Source organism: Geotrypetes seraphini, chromosome 6 (genome assembly GCF_902459505.1).
Source record: "Geotrypetes seraphini chromosome 6, aGeoSer1.1, whole genome shotgun sequence".
In the NCBI taxonomy this organism is placed as follows: Eukaryota; Metazoa; Chordata; class Amphibia; order Gymnophiona; family Dermophiidae; genus Geotrypetes; species Geotrypetes seraphini.
In genome coordinates, this window is record NC_047089.1 from 27,637,126 (window position 1) to 27,659,382 (window position 22,257).

At 43.0% G+C, this 22,257-nt stretch overlaps 1 protein-coding gene across 8 annotated transcripts in view; it reads left to right on the plus strand.

Annotated features, from left to right (window-relative positions):
* The window catches only part of HEPHL1 (hephaestin like 1), a 96,886-nt gene that overhangs the window by 49,948 nt on the left and 24,681 nt on the right, over positions 1-22,257 (plus strand). For 7 of the 8 annotated variants that reach the window (XM_033948478.1, XM_033948477.1, XM_033948479.1 and 4 more), the window contains 4 exons: positions 237-377; positions 5,174-5,280; positions 11,108-11,330; positions 12,905-13,044. In XM_033948478.1, coding sequence (XP_033804369.1) covers positions 237-377; positions 5,174-5,280; positions 11,108-11,330; positions 12,905-13,044 — 611 coding nt within the window. The remainder of the gene's footprint in view (positions 1-236; positions 378-5,173; positions 5,281-11,107; positions 11,331-12,904; positions 13,045-22,257) is intronic. The other variant, XM_033948482.1, reaches the window with a different exon arrangement.

Here is a 22,257-nt window from a genome sequence, read left to right on the forward strand (position 1 = left end):
GGACAAAGGCAGCAATTGGCTGGTTAAGTAAGGCTATTCAACACTTAACATAAATAGGACTAGACAGCTGATGTAACCTGCCAGAAACAGCTCCTGGCCTGTTGAATCACTTGGAATATCGACCCCATGGTTTTTGCAATATGTTTCCACCAGTCTGTGAAGATTTCTGCACTAACTGCTGTGTGGGTATAGAAGGGAAGGGAGACTTTTTTTTAAAATTATTATTATTATTTTAGGACCAATAATTCGAGCAGAGGTTGGAGATGTCATCCTAGTGGTATTTAAAAACAAAGCTAATCGCCCATATTCGATTCATGCACATGGTATCCAAGAAGTAAATGATGGAAATGAAAATAAGGTTCTAGTAACGGATCCAGGTTAGTAAAATTCCTGCCTCTGGTATAGATTATAAAATGTGAGACAAGTTTTATTCATAAACAGTGGTGCGATTGCTGTTCTGGATTTTTTTTTTTCCTTTTTGAACATTTAATTCTGATTACACATAGAGGGGGAAATAGTTTTTAAGTTCTTAGAGGCTGGTAAAATGATTATACCGTGTATACTCGAATATAAACCGAAGTGACCTTCCCCCTCCCCCCAAAAAAGGGGGGAGGAGGGAAGGTTGACGTGAATATAAACTGAAATTAGAAATTTGGGTGATCCTGGTGAGCTAATCTACAAAGACTAGACAACTTGCCCATAAGTTTTAACACAAATTTTTAAACTTTAAATATTTTTATTAGTACAAAACCACACAACAGTTACAATAACAGCAGTTTAAACAATGTGGGGCTCATAATAATAAAAAAATCTAAAAAGTGGCCTAAATGGCTACTTGGATGAACAAAAAGCCTGATCGTCCAAGTACCCATAATCAAAGCTGGTTTTAGACATATCTAAAACCAGCTTAGGCCTTTCCCCTGCCTCTAAATGCACAGAGAGAAAAGAGGCGTTTTTAGAGGAGGGGAAAGGGCGGGCAGTGGGCGGGAGGTGGGCCGACCTACACCTAGGTGTACAATAAGTATAACCAAAACATTTGACAGGTTGCCTAGTCGGCACTTAAACGTTTTGACTTAGACCAAGTCAAAATAGGTATAAGTGCCGAAAAAGGGGCCGCTGAGCTCATGGCGGCTGGTGTGATCAGTTCAGCGGCCCGGCAACCTACCCCCCCCCCCCCCACCGCAACCATCGCTGCAGGAGAGATGCTTCATATCCCCTACCACGATGCGATCACCCCTCTATCCAAACTGCCGCGACCCATGACAGGAAAAATGCCCAATCTCTCCTGCCGCAGGTTGTGGCACTTCGTGTAGAGGAGTGATCGCATTGCGGCAGGGGAGATAGCCAATCTCAAAAGGTATAAGAAGATGCAAGTGAGGTAAATCAACCTTGACAAGTCCAAAACTCCACCTCACTCCGTTAGAGAAGGAGATATATGGCTGAATCCACCAATTTAGAACAGCCACCTCCAATACATAGAAATTTTCGGTAAACAGTCCTCTTCAAATCATATCGGAAGTAAGACAAATCAAATGATAATTCATTTATTTATTTTTCTTCCATACAGCAGAGATACTAGCATGTCACCGACGGGACCCGTTTCGCCCAAGTAGGGCTTTTTCAAGGGTTCACAGTGGGCGTTCTTTCTTCAGCGTCCTCACTTCTCAAAAGCTAGATCTGCCGGGAGATCTAGCTAGTATCTCTGCTGTATGGAAGAAAAATAAATGAATGAATTATCCTATACATTTGGTTTGTCTTACTTCTGATATGATTTGAAGAGGACTGTTTACTGAAAATTTCTATGTATTGGAGGTGGCTGTTCTAAATTGGTAGATTCAGCCATATAGCTCCTTCTCTAACGGAGTGAGGTGGAGTTTTGGACTTGTCGAGATAGCCAATCTCTCCTGCCGCGATACATCACCCCCTCCCCCAACAACATCGGGGCAAGAGGGAGCCCAAGCCCTCCTGCCCCGCGATCCCCCCCATGATATCGGGGCAGGAGGGAGCCTAAGCCCTCCTGCCTCGCGATCCCCAATGCCCCCCCGACGACATCGGGGCAAGAGGGAGCCCAAGTCCTCTTGACCCACGGCACGCCCGACCTCCCTGACACTATTGGGGCAGGAGGGAGCCCAAGCCCTCCTGCCCCACGATCCCCAAATCCACCCCCCCGGGCCGAATCTGTTGGGGCCAGGAGGGAGCCCAAGCCCTCCTGGCCCGCCGATCTCCCCCCCTCCCCCCCACCACACGATCCGGCCAGGAGGAAGCCCAAACCCTCCTGGCCAGCGACACCCTCTAACCCCCACCCCCCACTAAAATACGGACAGGAGGGATCCCAGGCCCTCCTGCCCTCGACGCAACCGCCCCCCCCAATTATCAAAAAAAACCCTCCTTTTGGACGTTTTTTTTGATAATGGACATTTTCCCTGCTTCTACTTTCAACGTTTAAGGTCTTAGGCCAAAAAGGAACTTAGACGTTTTTTTTTAATTTTGCTCCTATGTCTGTTTAGATAAACAATCCCTCCCACCATAATCTCCCTGTTCCCTACCCCCATCTGTCTTTGTGGCAGCTCAAAATTGGAGGGAAGTAGAAAAATGAGTGTAGGAAGGTATCGGGTGCATTTTTTCCACCAGGGGAATCTAAAGATGTAAGTGTCAGAGCTAGGCTGCCTAATTAGGGACTCGGAGGGGGGGGGAAGCTGGGCCATGGAAGGCCCAGGGGAGGAAAAAGAGAAGGGCAAGGATTGAGACCTATTCCCTGAAGGAGAGTGAGGCATCAAAGCCAAAACCTTAGCTTAATACCACGGTGCACAAGATGCCAGAGGTCTACCAGCACCCCTCACTCACCCCCCCTTCCCCAGGTTCACCAGCACCTCTCACTCACACCCTGTCCCCAGGTCCAGCAGCACCTTTACTCTCATCCTCTCCCCAAGTCCAACAGCACCTTTCACTCATATCCACGCCCCTGGTCCAATGGCACCCCTTACTTTTGCCCCCTTCTGTGAGCCAGCAGCACTCCATACTCGTATTCCCCTTAAGTCCAGCAGCACCCTTCACTCACTCCCCCCCAGGTCCAGCAGCACCTCTCACTCTGCTCAGCACTCCAGACCCAGCGTTAGCCTTTACTCACTCCACCCTCAAGTCCAGCAACAGCCCTTACTCTCCCTCCAGGTCCAGCAGCGCTCCTCCTTCTCAACCCCTCCACCCCTAGCAGCTGCTGCTGCTGATAGTTCTCTATTCTGATCCGACATGGGACCTTGAGCATCTGCCTGTGCTCAAGGCCTGCCAGCTCTTACCTTTTCTGAGACTCTTGGAGGGGCACGTAGCATTGGCTGCAGCTTTTCTTCATTACTGAGCAGGTAAGCACGATGCCGGCGGGGCAAGGGGGACGTGCATGGGGTTGGGAGGATAGCGGTGCCTGTGTTTATCAGGGGGGAGGGCGGCAGGGTATGTGTGACTACAGTGCTGTGGACATCGGGGGTTAAAAGGAGAACAGCAGCCTCAGTGATAGGGTGGTGGCTTGAATCCTAATTTTTGGGCCACCAAGAACCCTATGCAAATGCATCACAAGGAGCTCAGTAGTATTATAATGCTCAAAATGGAACACCTGCTTTTTACGGTCAAAATTTTCTGACAGGTAAGGAGCTTCCGGTAGCTGTTTGTGAATGTGTTGTGTGCCTGTATGTCCAGTGCACACAATAGCTGTGCCCATTTCTGGGCCAAAACAACCCCACAGCTGAGCCGGCAATCCCTGCTCTCCTTCTATCGGCTCAACTGATCGCAGCGCAAGAGCCGTGATCAGCCGAGCCAGCAGGACTCGCCAGAGCTGTTGATCAGCTGAGTCGGCATAGGGAGAAGGAGCCGTGATCAGCTGGGCAGAGGGAGAGCAGCAGCTACAGGCAGGAGGAAGGATCAACCTGCAGGAACTACTGGGCCTGCTCAGAAGAGCTGTGCCTTCTGATATTGCTCTTCTGAGCAGACGCCAGGCACAGTTCCTCCCACTTTTACCAGGTCTGCTCCTCGCATGCTGTTGTACTGAGCATCACCTAGGAAATTAAAATTGCTCCCAACACGGTATTTATTGCTATGTTGTTAGAACTTTGTGCATCCTGCCCTTAAAGTTCATATTTTATGTATTTTTCTGCTTACAAATCCCAACCTGTTTTAACATTGAATTACACCACACCCCCGCTTGGAGGCTAGAAGGGAATAGAATCAGCTGCATATTTATCTATGGAGAGGGTGGGAGATGCACAGAGGAACCTCCTAGCAAAAGGCTGTAAGAAAACAACAGTAGCAAAATAGAAAATGTGCTTGGAGCACAGGCAGAGAGTCCTCTGGGAAAGAGAGAGTGAAACCAGAGTCAAGGAATGAGCAGAATGGATGGACCAATGCAGCTTCTCTCTACCTTCTTGCTGTTAGTTTGCAATCCTACCATATTTCTGGCTGATTGCTGATCTTGAATCAATCTGCCCGAGCCTTGCATTCTGCAACTGGGACACTTTTTCTCTCCTCAACCCCACCCCATTACCAGCAACTCCTTTTATACCTTTGCTGCATATAGGAGCTCAACTGAAGATAAAGTTGAACTTGAATATGTTTATAAAAATCCAAGATAATCTTTCTCCATACATAAACAATTGCAGTGCTTCATAGAACGCTGTGCATACATAATATTTTTCGATAATCTTAGCTTTTCCAATTAAAAAATAAATCCGTACAATGGTGTACTCTAGTTTAGTATCTTTTTTAAAATATTCTATCTCTCCTTTGGTGAAGAGCTATTAAACAGCTATTATTACCCCTCTTCTTGTTCTTCCCTTTTATGTTTTTTCTTCTCTTCTATCAAAAATTGTAACTATTCTCCCTCTTAACCACACATGTCTTGTAAGTCTTACCCACAAAATTATTTTAAAGTTATGTCTACACTCAGTTTGTTAAGTTTGTTAAATTTTAACTAACAACAAATTTGTTTTTATGTCAACATTAACATTTTATTTGTTTAATTTTATTAATTTATGTTATTATTATTGTACATCGCCTAGTAATTTAAATAGGCAATTCATCAAGAATAAATAAACTTGAACTTGAACTTAAAATGCATCTTGTCAATATTGTATTATGTCATTGTTTATAAACTTTAGCCTTAAATATTGCCCTTTTCTCAATATTTCAGGGGAAGTTAACCTGTACAGATGGAATGTGCCAGAAAGATCAGGTCCAGGGAGTGATGACCCCAACTGCACCAGCTGGGTTTACTATTCCACCGTGCACTTTGTGAAGGTACGGTAGATTAGATCTTAACAATCCAGTAGTCATAATTATCACACATAAAAAAGGGCAATTCTATAAGTGGTTACCTCCTTTTAAGTGCCATGATAACAGGCATGAGGATTGTATGCTATGAACAACTGGGCACCCAGGTTCTGTTATAGAATATTAGCATAAGAGAATGACAAGGGGACAAATTTTTCCCCTTCCCCGCAGGAGCTCATTTTCCTGTCCCATCCCCATTCCTGCATGTTCGGTCCACATCTGTACAAACCTCAAACACTGTAAAATCATAAGAACGTAAGAATTGCCGCTGCTGGGTCAGACCAGTGGTCCATCCTTCCCAGCAGTCCATTCACGCGACGGCCCTCAGGTCAAAGACCAGTGCTCTAAATGAGTCCAGCCTCATCTGCGTACCTTTCAGTTTAGCAGGAACTTGTCCCGCTTAGTCTTGAAACCCTGGAGGGTATTTTCCCCTACAACAGACTCCGGAAGAGTGTTCCAGCTCTCCACCACTCTCTGGGTGAAGAAGAACTTCCTTACATTTGTACAGAATCTATCCCCTTTCAACTTTAGAGAGTGTCCTCTCGTTCTCCCTATCTTGGAGAGGGTGAACAATCTGTCTTTATCTACTAAGTCTATTCCCTTCAGTATTTTGAACGTTTCGATCAAGTCCCCTCTCAGTCTTCTCTTTTCAAGGGAGAAGAGGCCCAGTTTCTCCAATCATAAGTGTTTCTAGGCTTGTGCAGTTAAGGCAGAGCTTACAGGAATGGGACAGGGACAGTGACAAAACTCGCGGGGACAGGATGGAGAAATTGAGTTCCCAAGGGGACGGTGAAAAATTTGTCCCAGTGTCATTCTCTAATTAGCAGAACCCAGTATTGGTGTGCTTAATATTTGGGCATCTGTTGTTAGGCTAGCCATAAACCTGCCATAACTGCAGGCGCCTAAATACTGTTTGGGTGTATGTAACTTACTGCATTCTATAGGTGTGTAACATGCTGCATTCTATAGATGTGTAATTTGCTGCATTCTATAGCTGAGAACCCTGCCCAAGTCACAAATGGTCCCAGAACTTGGGAATAGTAAGAAACATGATCAGGTTGGACGTACCTTTAATAGAGCAGGTAAATCCCTTATTTCCCCTCCAGGGTAGAGACTTAAAGCAAGCTAGTCTTGTATGCCTTCCTTTTAGATTGTGGAGAGTTTTCTCTGTGCATATCCTCCGATTCCACTCTTAGCAAGGATTTGCCATAAACAAAAGCAGGACCCAGAGAGCCATGATTCTTCTTACTAAGACAAATTTAGTTTCCTCTCCTTCAAAAGTTATCTGTAAAAAGGTCAGTCAAACTAAAGAATTCTCCACTATTGATCACATGGATACCCTATTATGTCCCAGCATCGGGTCCCTCTCCCTCACAACCTGGGTGTTGAAAGGTTAATAATAGCTGTCCTGCCGCACAGCTTGATAGAGGGGGTAAATCTGTTAAGCATACTTTAGTAAAAGGAACCCTATGTACACTTTTATGTGTTTTACGATTTTAGTATTTTTTTTCTTATGTATATTGGATAATTTTTATGTATTTACACGGTTGTCAAATGTTTGAATATTTTTATGATTTGTTATTATTTATATATTTTATTCTTACAATTTGTGCATCTAATGCAGGTCATGTAGGGTGAAACACAGCCATGTAGGACATTACTGTATATTGATTCAGTCATCTAATCAATTTTATATGTTTTTATCTACTTTTGATGGTGTCTGCTTCCACAGTTTCTCTCCTTTGGGAATTAGCAGACTACGTGCCTACCTTTTGTGTTTGGTTTGTTTTTTTTGTTTTGGGGTTTGTTTGGTTGGTTGTTTTTTTGGGGGGGGGGATTAGTTGGTGCCAAAAGAACCATATGTCTTGCAGGGCTAGGCTCTCCAATGCTAACCAGTTGTTGCTGTTTGGACCAGTTAACAAAGAGGATGTAAAAATGTAAAACGTGCACCCAGTAAAAGGCCTGTTCTCCTTTTAGCATGAGACTTTTACTGTGTGTGTTCTCTGTGGGAGAGTGTGGTGCAGTGGTTAAAGCTCCAGCCTCAGCACCCCGAGATTGTGGGTTTAAACCCAAGCTGCTCCTTGTGACCATGGGCAAGTCACTTAATCCCCCCATTGCCCCAGGTACATTAGATAGATTGTGAGCCCACCGGGGCAGACGGGGAAAAATGCTTGAGTACATGAATAAATTCATGTAAACCGTCCTGAGCTCCCTTGGGCGAATGGTATAGAAAACTGAATGAATAAATAAATAAATCTCTTAAACTTAGTGATAAGGCTGAATTCTAATGTACACATAGAAATCTTTCAAGCATACTATTTAATGACTATGCCCTGTAGTGTCCTACCAGCATTCTCTCTAAAAAGGAAAAAATTATGTCTTACCTGATAATTTTCTTTCTTTTAATCACAGCAGATGAATCCAGAAATTGTGGGTTATGTCTTTCTACCAGCAGGTGAAGAGAGGATGAGAAACTGAACTCTGTCAAACAGGACAGTGAGCAGCTAGGTCAGTCAGTATTGCACTAACAAAGTTGAAATAAAACATATCTATACCAAACATCTCCTTCACATAACACATACATTTGAGCTCCTTAACTACCAACATGAATGTAAAGAAACGCATTTTAAACAGAGAAACAAAGAATGAGTCATGGGATAGGTGGCAAAAGTTCAGTTGTGGATTAAGAATTGATTATCGGATAGAAAACAGAGGGTAGGGTTAAATGGTCATTTTTCTCAATGGAGGAGAGTAAACAGTGGAGTGCCACAGGGATCTGTACAGGGATCGGTGCTATTTAACTTATTTATAAATGATCTGGAAATTGGAACGATGAATGAGGTGATTAAATTTGCAGATGACACTGAACTGTTCAAAGTTGTTAAAAGGCATGCAGATTGTGAAAAATTGCAGGCAGACCTAAGGAAATTGGAAGACTGGGTGTCCAAATGGCAGATGAAATTTAACGTGGACAAATGCAAAGTGATGCACTTTGGAAAAAATAACCCAGATCACAGTTACCGGATGCTAGGGTCAACCTTGGTGATTAGCGTCCAAGAAAAGGATCTGGGTGGTGGTGTACACAATACGATGAAACCTACCGCCCAGTGTATGACAGCAATCAAAAAATCATACAAGATGCTAGGAATTATTTAAAAAAGAGATGGTTAACAAGACTAAGAATGTTATAATGCCTCTGTTTTGCTCCATGGTGCGACCTTTCGTGCTGACGTGTCCACTCTGTAAAATTTTGCCAAAGTATGAAAAGTAGATCACTTAGCTGCCCTACCTATTTCCTTGGGTGACACTGCCCGGGATTCTGCCCGCTGAAAAAGCTACACCCCTCCTAGAGTGTGCTCTCCCAATATGCTCGGAAGCAATAGCTGCACGAATCCACCTAGAAATAGAAGCGTAGAGGCTGATCTATGGTAACGGAGAAGAACTCTCCTAATATCCAGCAACACCAAAATTTTGTCTTTTTTAACCCTTTTTATTCCATTCCTATTTGTTTTTACTTTAAAACTTTGTAAACTTTCCTGTCCTCGTCTATCTGTGTCAAGTCTTTGTTAATCTGTCTCTGTTTATTCCCCATTTGTTTGTTTGTTGTGATTTTTAATTATTCTCCTTTTTGATTTAACTTATTTGTCAATAAAGTGCGGTATATCAAATAAAATAACTATATATAGTCGGCCTTCCTGATCTACATGGAAGACCACGACCACTTTTGGCAGAAAGGAAGGGGCCTTTCGAAGGGAGACCCCTGCCTCCGTAAACCTGAGGAAAAGCTTGCTGCGTGACAGAGCTGTAACTCCGCAACCCTTTTTGCTGAAGCAATCACTACTAGAAAAACCGTCTTAATACAAGATATCCATTTGAAAAAGCTTTTACCCAAAGAGATCTGTTGACAAGTTTGAGGTCCGGAATTGGACAAAAGGACCCACCTTTCTTTGGAACTATGAAATAGATGGAATATTATACTTGAACCTCAACCTCACTTGAAGCAAGGAACCAAGATTACCGCTCCCAATTGTCTCAAATTTTGCATAGCGGGTAGAATGGCTCTTATCTTGTACAATGCCTTCCAAGGGGATTCCAAGGAAAAAATCTGCAATTAGAGAGGAAAACTCTAATTTTTCTCTAGTTCTAAAACCCATTGATCTGAAGTATATTGGTCCACTTTTCTAATTGTAAATTTGCTTTTATTTACCACCTTTCTGTGGTACAATCAAAGCTGTTTACATATTATATACAGGTACTTTCTCCGTTCCTAGTGGGTTGGCAATCTGTTTTTGTATCTGGGGCAATGGAGGGTTTAGGTGACTTTCCCAAGGTCACAAGGAGCAGCGGTGGGCTCACAATCTATCTAATGTACCTGGGGCAATGGGGGGATTAAGTGACTTGCCCATGGTCACAAGGAGCAGCTTGGGTTTGAACCCACAACCTCGGGGTGCTGAGGCTGTAGCATTAACCACTGCACCACACTCTCCCACAGAGAACACACACAGTAAAAGACTCATGCTAAAAGGAGAACAGGCCTTTTACTGGGTGCACGTTTTACATTTTTACATCAAATAACATAACAATCCACTTGTATACCTCTATGCCTCAGTTCTAAGCAATTCACAAGAATCAAGGAAACTGTACATACACAGTGAATTACAAGCTCCGATATTAAAATTTATCAAATGTGTCTTCAACATCTTTCTAAAAGGTTAATAAGAACTAGAACCCAATGCCAATCTACTAAAGCTCTTGTCCCAACATGGCACTTGATAGGCTAAGATTCTCTGAAAATAACGCTTACAAATGCAACCTTTAACCATGGGAAACAAAAATATAGAATTTTTGCACAATGATGGTTTTCTTTTTGTGAAATTGAAATGTTCTAAGTAGGCTGGCACCAAACCATATAGTACTTTGTCTCGAGGTTCTCAGCCTCCTGCACTAACCATTAGTCTACTCCTTCTATTGGCTTCTGAGAAGAGTGTATCAGAACCCCATCATTAGTGGGATCCGCATTTAACTGCTTCAGCCATCATGGAAAATAAAAGCAAAGAGAAACTGGGGCAAAACAGGCACCCAACAGAATAAAAAAAAATTTGAGATACTCGCTGCAGGTGATCTTACCACTATTACAGTAAACTTCCAGGTACTTTTCTAATAGAATTTTTTCACACATCCACTGAAGGAAATATATTGAATCTACCCCCTCAAAAAGCAGGCAGCCGCAGAACAGAAAATTTCTCTTCACACTTTGCCATCTTTTTTTTTCTTGTGAGAAAGGAGAATGAAGCGTCAGGAAGTAGGGGGAGGTGGGGAAGGACCAGGCACCACTAGCTGTTCCCTAAAGTAGGCATCTCAGACAGTCTAAACACCATCAGGCTCAACTGAATTGTGAGACCTAGAACTAGAGCAGTTTCACAAAAGTGACCAGGAGCTGCTAGGAGACCATCCACCACATGATAGAGTAATGTTGACTAGCCTAGCTGCATGATAAAGTTCAGTTTTTTGTCCTCTATCTCCACCTGCTGGAAGACAGACATAACCCACAATTTATGGACTCATCTGTTGTTGATGATAAGGAAGAGGATAATACCTACACTGCATTCTGTATCTACATATATCTCCTTAAAGCCCAAGTTCAACTGTGAGTGAATGTATCTTGCAAAGCTGGGTAGTGTTGTAGTGTATCTGTGATACATATTTTGGCTAGCATTAGCCATTTCTTTTAAATAAGAAACTATTTTACATTAATAACTGAAATAACATGTAAAAATGTCTTATGTGACTGCAGGATATGTACAGTGGTCTTGTTGGTCCATTAATAACCTGTAGAAGAGGAGTATTGAACAACATTGGATTGAGGAAAGATGTAGCTCGAGAATTTGCTTTACTCTTTCTGGTGTTTGATGAAAATAAATCCTGGTATTTGAATGAAAATATTGCAAACTATCTTCATAAGGATCCTGAGGATTTGGAGGAAACTGAAGAATTTACTGAAAGCAACCTACTTCATGGTGTGTATATTGTCAGGTGTTCTTTATTGGGCAGGATAGGTTTCCATTTTAGGATACAAAAAAATTGCCCATTTTTTAAGATGTTCCACTCAAGAAAAATTCTAGTCCCTTTTTTCAGCACCTTCTTTATAGCATTACCCTGCAATCAATTCAGGAGTTGACTTCCTAATCATATTAATTACCCTGAGATAACTTCCACTTATTTTATTTTCATAACAGCTTATTTTGTACTGTATATTCACTAATGGATAACAGTGCTAGATTTCACATATGGTCCAATAAGTCCTGAAAACAGTAGATGCATTTTTTTAATAGAAAGATAATTCATGTGGAAGGGCATTTTCGATATGACATCTAAATTTAGAGTTTAGTCATTTTGTGGAACCTGCACAAAATCCAGTAGTGAACATGATCATTTTCAAAACAAAAAAGTCCCATCTTTTTGTTTCGAGAATGGCAACCTCTGCAATGTGTTTGTCCTCAGTGTAACTATCTTTACCATTAAAAAGAAAATCGCACAAAACAAGCCATTGGGATGTAGGAAGGATCATCATTTTTAGTAGACTGGCGACACAGACATCCCGATAGAACAGTGGGGCACCTTAGGGGACACTACAATGAACTTTGCATAAAGATTCCTAGGTACACATCTCGCAATAATCCCTATAGTATGTTGAGCCCTCCACAACCTACTGGACCCAACTGTACACCACACCAAAAGCCCTTATGCCTCTAGGTATCACCTATATGTAGGTACAGCAGAATTAGAGTGGGGTTTGGAAGGCTCACATATTCCACCATAAGAGTAATAGATAAAGTGGGATATGGGCCTGAGTCCCCATCTCTATGGTTGACTACCCTGTCCACCAGGCTACTCCATGAACCTATTTGCTGTTCAAGGAGGACTTGCCATATCATCTGAAGCTGTCATACAGGCAAGCATATATTATTTCATTTACATCTTTGGGGGTGGGAAGGAGTTAGTGACCACTGGGTGAGTAAAGTGGGGTCACGCCTTCATCTCTCCAGTGGCCATCTGGTCAGTTTGGGTACTTTTTGTAATTTATTAGTTATTAAAACAGGTCTAGCTTCAAAAGTCCGATTTGTGCCCTGGATGTGCTCTACATTAATGTTCCATTATTGCAGAAAAACATCCAACACACAAAATCATGAAGCACAATAACTGTATAAATTAAAATAATTCAATCTTGTTTATTGGATGTAAACATCTAAATCATAAGTCTGCCCAAAACACAACTCCACTACACCCCTTTGGGATTTAGACAAACTGCAGACAAATAGCATAGATATCCATCTACAAAATGGGTTTTGAAAATAGCGATGTAGAAGGTTTGGTGAGAAAAATGTTTATTGGGCTTTATTCCACTATATGGATGGTTTTCTTTTTAGAAAATGAGCCCCAAATGATCCAGTGTTTCTGTTTGTAAATTTTAACTTGCATCTTAATACCTGAACCTTTACTTTTTTCAAACTGAAAGTTTAGAAATTTGCTGATATTGGAAGACCTTTAGAATAATGCTGAATGTGGTTTAATCTGGTTTTTACCCGTGCAGCAATTAATGGGAAAATCTATGGCAACCTTCATGGGCTGAGGATGACTGAAGGGGAAAAGAGCAACTGGTACCTGCTTGGTTTGGGGAATGAAGTAGATATGCACACAGTTCACTTCCATGCACAGAGCTTTCTCTTCAAGGTTGGGTAAAATTTTTAAAATAGCAAACTTAACGGTAGTTCCTGAAACAACATTTTGTGTGTGATAATGTTAGACTTTCATTGGCTACATTTCATAGTATAGACTAGAGAATGACACATAGACAAATTTTTCTCCATCCCCACAGGAACTCAATTTCTCTGTCCCGTCCCCACGAGTTTTGTCGCTGCCCCTGTCCCATTCCTGTAAGCTCTGCCTTAACCGCACACTCCTCAAACACTTATGATTTTAAAGTGTTTGAGGCTTGAGCAGATGAGGACGGAGCTTAGGCATTGGTGGAATGAGGCATTATGACATCACAGTCTGAGCTCTAGAATGTTGCTGCTTATGATTTTAAAGTATTTGAGGCTTGAGCAGATGAGGACGGAGCTTAGGCATTGGTGGAATGAGGCATTATGACATCACAGTCTGAGCTCTAGAATGTTGCTGCTTATGATTTTAAAGTATTTGAGGCTTGAGCAGATGAGGACGGAGCTTAGGCATTGGTGGAATGAGGCATTATGACATCACAGTCTGAGCTCTAGAATGTTGCTGCTTATGATTTTAAAGTGTTTGAGGCTTTAGCAGATGAGGATGGAGCTTAGGCATTGGTGGAATGAGGCATTATGACATCACAGTCTGAGCTCTAGAATGTTGCTGCTTATGATTTTAAAGTATTTGAGGCTTGTGCAGATGAATACAGAGCTTAGGCATTGGTGGAATGAGGCATTATGACATCACAATCTGAGCTCTAGAATGTTGCTATTTGTGATTTTAAAGTGTTTGAGGCTTTAGCAGATGAGGACGGAGCTTAGGCATTGGTGGAATGAGGCATTATGACATCACAGTCTGAGCTCTAGAATGTTGCTGCTTATGATTTTAAAGTGTTTGAGGCTTTAGCAGATGAGGACGGAGCTTAGGCATTGGTGGAATGAGGCATTATGACATCACAGTCTGAGCTCTAGAATGTTGCTGCTTATGATTTTAAAGTGTTTGAGGCTTTAGCAGATGAGGACGGAGCTTAGGCATTGGTGGAATGAGGCATTATGACATCACAGTCTGAGCTCTAGAATGTTGCTGCTTATGATTTTAAAGTATTTGAGGCTTGTGCAGATGAATACAGAGCTTAGGCATTGGTGGAATGAGGCATTATGACATCACAATCTGAGCTCTAGAATGTTGCTATTTGTGATTTTAAAGTGTTTGAGGCTTGTGCAGATGAAGACGGAATTTACAGGAACGGGGCAGGGGCAGGAAAAGAACTTGTGGGGACAGGACGGGGAAACGAGTTCCTGCAGGGACGGGGAAAAATTTGTCCCCGTGTCATTCTCTAGTATATAGACATTGCAATAATCACTTGAGCGGTTGCAATACTTTAGGAAGGGGGAAGCATTCCACTCCCAAGTGCAGGTCTGGATCTAGCTGTAGGCAACAGTGACAGTTACCTATTGTGCCAAAATTATGAAAGCACCATACAAGCCAAGAGTGAGGCACCTGCCTTGAGTATAATTTGCTAGATATCACTATGTCTCGCACCCAGCAATGCCGGTGCTATCACTGTCAGCTGCCTGCAGAGCAAGGGAACTAAGGTTATGCTGTATAAAGGAATTCTTCATTTTTGCTATCCTTTCTTTTTGTTTTTTTCGACTTTTCTTATGTTTACATTCTCAACAGTTACTATGTTTTGGCTTTTCAGTGTAGCCTCTAGTTATGGAATTCATTGCCTTTAGAGTTGCAGAAGGCATCTTCCCATGCAGCTTTTCATTGAGGTTTGAAATCTTGGCTATTTCAGATATATTAGTTGGATTCTAAAAAGAAAAGTCCATAAACTGTTAAGACGGACTTGGGAAAATCCACTACTTATTCCTGGGATAAGCAGCATAAAATCTATTTTACTCTTTTGGGATCTTGCCAAGTGCTTGTAACCTGGATTGATCACTATTGGAAACCGCATGCTGGGTTTGATGGACCTTCAGTCTGTGCCAGTATGGCATTGCTTATGTAGTATCTGTATAATTGACGAGTGTTTGGGATATGTGTATGTTTTCATTGCTAGGTCATTGCTTGCATTGTTTCTGGACTTTCTATAGCTCCGGCACACTAAACGGAGCAAATGTTTTTCACGGCACATTATAACAAAAATTATAAAATTGCAAAACCAACAAAATATTAAATTTGAGAGTTATTTATTTAAAGTTCTTTAAGCTAATTATGGGTAATTACAACAATGGTGAAACTAAAGTAGATAGAATAGAATTGCTAATCAATGCGATGGATGTGCATGTTTTTGAGTGCAAATTAACTCAAAAACTTGGCTCAATAGGCAACATGATGTTCATAACGTTGACAGACTCCTGCATACGCAACGTGTCATCTATTCTAGTGTATACCATATTTCCCTGCATATAGGCCGCCCCAGTGTATAGGCCGCAAAAAATGCCTATACGTGTTTTAAAACTCTTAGATATGCCGCCCCATGTTACAAGCCGCAGCTTATGTAAGAGTTTTAAAACCATATGGGAGCAGTCTATACATCCCTTTCCCTCCCCCCCCCCCCCGGGAAATACCCTACCTCCGCTGGCTGCCTCCTGCAATGTCACGGCCGTGGTGCAGGGCAGGAGCAATCTTTTCAGTGTCCAGCCACCACACACTGCTTCCTCAGTGCCTGCATCAGTTCTCGCGGGACTCATGAGACTACAACGGGAATTCATGGCAGCCATTTTGATGATGGCTTTGCCACGGGGCAGGAGCATAGAAATATCGCTCCTGCCCCGCATCACCACTAGACCATCAGGTAAGATCCGGGGAAGCAGGAGGGAGACGGGGTGGGTCAGAGCCGGCTGAAAAACTTATTTGCGATTTTTCACAATTCGCGTGCCGGCTCTGCACCTAACCCCCATGAATATGGAGGGAAAGCTATACTTAGATAAATCTTTAATTTGCTGCTCTGCAGTACAATTTTTTAAAATTTATTTAATTAATTCATTTTTTAATCCCATTTTCCCCAAGGAGCTCAGAACGGGTTACAGGTTAAACATACATAAAATACACACACTAGGGATCTAATACCAATATACATAATGTACAGTTACAGGTTAAATTTGCCTTTGTTACAGTGGAAGATTTTTCAATACAAGTTTTTATTCTAATGTGAAACATACTGGGATCTAGTTCCAATATACATTTCTTTGCAATCCATTGGCCATGGGCAGGGGAGTTAGGTGAAGAGGTACGTTTAACTTGGATTTGGACAATTTGCCAAAGGCCTGGCGTGTCTCTGATTTCTCCCATATTTAGCTAGTTAACTTTTGGCTAGATAGTGGGTTGGCCAGACAAACGTTGACCAGACTAGAGACTGGGAAGTTCAAAACCAAAGATTTGTCCCAGTAATTAATATGGTGAACTTAGCCAGATATACCATGGCAAAATATCAGCCCCATTTTTTAAAATGTATAACTTGACTGTACAGATTTTTACAATAATAAGCTCCAAAAGTGGAGGAAGTGACGTCACCCCGGTAGATGGCCGCTTAATTTCGGAGCTCTGATGGGGCTCGCGGTTTCAGATTTATAAACTGCTTCCCGGGACGCAGGGCGCAACACCCGCTGAGAACCAAGATCACGGATTATATGGCGAGTCGGAGGAGATTGGAGAAATTTCAATTTATGAGCGCTAAGACGGTAAAAACCCGATCGCACGCTCCCAGCTCCCCGAAGGCGTCTCCCAAAATGGCCGAACCGAAAGTAACTTCACTGCCTGAAAATCCCCACAATAATATCTCGGACACGGAACATCTTATAGAGGGGAAAATTGAATCATGGTTCAGAGAACTGAAGGCAGAAATGGTGGGGTTGCGGACGGATGTCAAAGCAGCGCTGGGGGAGCTACGGGCAGAGGTGAGCGAACTAAACAGCAGACTTCTTGTGGCAGAGGGGACGCTAAGCCACGTGGAGACATCGGTGGAGGAAAATACAACAGCAGTAGATTCAGCGGTAGCACAATTAGAGGACTTAAAGAAACAGGTGGAAGACCTGGAAAATCGTTCCAGGAGGAATAATCTGCGCTTCAAGGGGGTTCCAGACTTGGAGAGATATAAAGATGCAAGAGAAGTGGTAACTGACTACTGTAAAACACTACTTGCAGATGAGGGATCCAAGGAAACACCCATGATTGAACTGCAGAGAGTGCATAGAAGTCTGGGACAAATGAGGGGACCAGGCAATTGAGATATAATAGCTTGTTTCAGTGACTTTCCACTGAAAGAGAAAATCTTACAAGCAGCGCGACGCTGCCCTGACTTTGTATGGCAGGGGTTGAAAATAGGGGTGTATCAAGATCTGGCCCTTGCAACGCTGCAGAAGCGCAGAGCCTTTCGAGAAATAACTCAACTACTGCGAGCTGAAGGATACAGATACCGGTGGCTTTTTCCCTTTGGATTACAATTCACCATAAATGGGACACACAGGAAGGTGGACACAGTATCGGATGCATGGATAGCACTGAAAGAATTTGGATGCAGGCGACCGTCTGACTTTTCGGAAGGAAATCGAAAGGACTCGCTACTGGGGACGGGGGAAGGTGACTCCCTAGGCACTGCTGAAGAAGTCCGACCCTCGACATCAGCTATCTGAGGCGGAGTTTGGACCGTTACTTAGACATTTACACTTGGTATTCGGTGGACTGGGGGAGCGGGGGGCATCCTTGTTAAAAGGTTGCCTCTGTGCTCCTTAATGTCCTACTCTGTGTCTCTTACTGTTCCATTGGACAAACACTGATGGAGGAGTGATGGTGGACACATTAGTTAAACTGCTGTGGGAAGTGGTACCATGCTGAGATTCATGATTATCTATATATGTGGATGTGACTGAGGTACTTAACGAGTGTATGGTTTTTCTGCGGATGAATGTGAGAATGAAAGTGTGCGTGCTGGGGTTAAGCATAGAATGAGGGGTATTAATGGGCCTTATTGGTATGACTCACTTCTCAATATGGCTGATTCGAAAATGGGTGAATCAGCTAACTGGAGGGGGGGAGGGGGGAGGGGGAAAAATGATGGTATGGATTCTGGCGGACGGGGGAATATGAATGCTGGGAGGTCCTTGGGGAAGGACCCGGGGCTGACCATAGGATCATGGAATGTTAATGGGCTTAATAGCCCGGGTAAAAGAAGCATAGTTTTCCGGGAACTCTATAGGATGAAGTGGGATATTTGTCTACTCCAAGAGACGCACTTGAGACCACGGGATGTATCCTTGATCCAGCGGCCGAAGTTTGATATGCTCTGGACCCATCAGGGTGAGGGAGGATCAAAAAGGGCGGGGGGCTTGGCAATCATGGTGAGAAAGGGCCTAGGCCTGCAGGTGGAAAAGGAATATCGGGATGAAGAGGGCAGGTGTTTGGCAATTCAAGGGGTTCTTCAGGGCCGACCTCTGACCATTATCAATGTTTATGGGCCTAATGCGGGCCAAGAGACCTATTATCACAAATTGAGAGGAAAACTGGGAGGACTTGTAAAGGGAGCGATATATCTAGGGGGAGACTTTAATATTCCTCCAGAACCGGGGGTAGACCATTCTGGGGGAGGGCGTAGATCACTTCAAAAGCCAGCTGCAGCACTCCGGGCATTAATGGGATCTCTTGGCCTCGTAGACGGTTGGCGATTATTGCATGGGACCCAGAGATCCTATACGTTTTATTCTCATGCACAGAATGTCTATACGAGATTGGATGGGGTATGGATACATAGGAACCAGGCAGGGGGACTGCGGGCAGCGGAGATAGAACCAATGCATGTATCAGACCATGCGCCAGTGTGGCTACAATGTGAAGATATGGTAGATACGGGTGGAGGTAGATATTGGAAACTTAATGAATCTCTGTTGAGTTCCCCTCTAGTGATATCAGCTGTGGAATCTGTGATTGATGAGTACTTAATACTGAATGATAATGGGGCAGTATCTGATGCTATGCTTTGGGATGCGCTCAAAGCGGTAGTTAGGGGTGAATTTATTAAATGGGGGGCTAGGTTTAAAAAGCAGAGAGCCCGAACCTTCCTAAATTTAAGGACTCAGTTAACCGAATTGGAATTGCAACATCAGAGTAAGGGGGAACCCCACATATTGGCTAAATTGCAAAGAATCAGGGATGCCTTGTATCAACTTCAAGTAGAAGAAACGGAACGAGCGCGCGAAAGATTTCAATTACACATCTATGAACATAGTAACAAAGCCAGCGCGCAACTAGCTAGGTATATACAGATTAAACAAAATCGGAGCACCATAATGAGAATTAAGAAAGGAGTAGGTGGGGAGGTAAGGGTAACGGACTCAGCGATACAAAAAGAATTCCTAGATTTCTATACAGGGCTATACGGACAACCGGAGAACTGGGACAAGGGAAAACAGACTGTCTTTTTGGACTCATTACAGCTACCCGAATTATCAGACGAGGATAAGAATTATTTAAGGGAACCGATTCAACTTACTGAGATCACAGGGGTGATAGACGGGTTGAAGAATGGAAAATCACCAGGATTAGACGGGTACACTAGTCGATATTATAAACAATTCTCGAAACAACTGGGACCTCTTTTGGTAAGAGTGGCTAATGGAATATCTGAGGGAGGTGGGTTACCATCTACAATGGGAGAGGCAGGGGTGGTTGTGTTACCCAAGCCAGGGCGAGATCCTTTGCTATGTGGATCGTATAGACCCATATCACTATTGAATCAAGATGCAAAGATTCTGGCTAAGGTTTTAGCACAAAGGTTGGGAAAGGTACTACCAAAGCTGATACATCAAGATCAGGCGGGATTTATCCAGAGGAGACAGGTGAGCGATAATATTAGAAGAACTTTGAACATATTATGGGAAGCTGGCAGGGGGCAAGATAAAGCAGTTTTGATATCAGTAGATGCTGAGAAAGCATTTGATAGGGTTATTTGGGGGTTTCTTTGGGAGGTGATGGATAGGATGGGACTGGGGGGCATGTTTGGAAAGTGGGTTCGGGCCCTCTATGCTGCACCTAGGGCCTGTTTACGGATAAATCAATCGTACACGGACTTTTTTCCTATCCTCAGGGGAACTCGACAGGGATGTCCGCTCTCCCCACTACTGTTTGCAGTGTCGCTTGAACCCCTGGCGCTGGCCATAAGACGTCACACATCATTGGTAGGGATTGTTATTGGGGAAGTAGAGCACAGAATAGCGATGTTTGCAGATGATATCCTTTTGTATGTGGGAAAACCTGAGATATCCATACCCCATCTCTTAACGACACTCGATAATTATGGGAAGATATCAGGATTTAAAGTAAATCTGGAGAAAACCGAAATTTTGAACCTTACTCTGACACAGAGCGAGGTAAAAGCGATACGAGATGTATTCCCCTTTAAATGGGCAGAGAACGGAATTAGGTACCTGGGGATCTATATCCCTTCGGATCTCCGAAAACTTTATGAAAAGAATTACTTGTCAATATACCGTAAAATTAGAACTGATTTACAAAGGTGGCACAGTCTTTGGGTGTCCTGGTGGGGCAGGATAGCGATCATTAAAATGAATGTGTTACCCAGGCTGTTATTCCTATTCCAGACTTTGCCCCTGGCGGTCCCTCTGGGAGAGTTGAAGAGATTGGGAAAGGAAATACGCAGTTTTGTTTGGCAACGTAAATCACCACGACTCTCACAGTCCTTGTTGTGGGCACCCAGGGAGGTGGGGGGGAGGGGATTACCCAACTTGTTGTGGTATTATCAGGCGGCACAGTTGAAACTAGTGCTAGACTGGGAAATAGGGGAACATAAAAGTGGGATACAATTGGAACAGTTATATAGCGCTGAGGAACCTCTGAAAAACAAGCAATGGTCTTCTGGGTCGCAGGCTAGATGGGTCCAGAGCATATCAAACCCCTTTGTGCAGCATTTGGCGCGCTTATGGAACCAAATGCGTAAACAGATGGGTGGAGGGGCCAAGGTCTCTTCAATGGCAAATATAAGTACTGAATCATTATTTCCAGCAGGCCGAGACAACCGAGCCTTTCATCGGTGGTCTCAAAAAGGGATCAGAAAATTTAGAGATCTACTGGGGGAGGATGGGATCATGTCATTTACCACTATCCAGCAAAAATACGATATTACAGAGGATGACTATTATGCATACTTGCAAATAAGACACTTTATGGTGGCGCAGGGTTGGGGATCTGGACTCCACTTAGATAAAGAACCGATAGAAAATCTATGGTTATTACTACAGAAAATTCCGAAACCATTATCCGTGATATATCAGTATAGGAGGGGCTGCTCACAAACCACTTTCCTGTACCGAAAACAATGGGAGAGGGATCTAGACATACGAATGTCTATTAAAGATTGGGATACGATTTGTAGGGAAACCTATAAAGCCTCTTCTTGTGCACTACTACAGGAAAATGCATATAAAGTTCTAACACGATGGTACTACACTCCAGATCGACTACATAAAATGTTTCCTGGCACACCGGCACTCTGTTGGAGATGTGGTCTGCACGAGGGGACCTTTATGCATATTTGGTGGGAATGTAGGATCATTCAACCATTTTGGTTATCGGTGACTACCACACTATCTGGATGTCTGGGTGAAAGTGTGGGGGTATCCCCTCAGAGCTGTCTTTTGGGGCTACATAATAATAGGGAAAGACCATGGCAAACAAAAATTTTGAGATGGGGATTGGCGGCAGCGAAATGTCTTATTGCCAACCATTGGAAAAACGTTGCAGCTCCATCACAGACTGCATGGGTAAATCGATTGTTATCAATTGGTAAGATGGAAATAGCACTGGCCAAGAGGAGACATATATACATACCGTACTTAAATACATGGAGTAAATTGGAAGAAATATTGCGGGCTCTCTAGGAGATCTCTCGAATTTGCATATTTTGTTGTCTGCCAGAAGTATGGGGATTGGGAGGGGGGGGAAACTGGGGAAACTGTGGAAGGGGAATTGGAGTTATGGGGAGAAAATTGGGCTTAAATGAGAATAATGGAATGTGTCTAGAGATTATTACAGGAGGCAGGATTAAGTTGTTATTTTAAACAGAGTGGTTCAAATGTTTATATAATTTGCTCCTATCCGGTTGATGGGGAGCAGTTGATATTGTATGTTGTATAATGGCTGTCATTTGAAATATACAAAATATTATCAATAAATATCTAAATATTAAAAAAAAAAATAAGCTCCAAA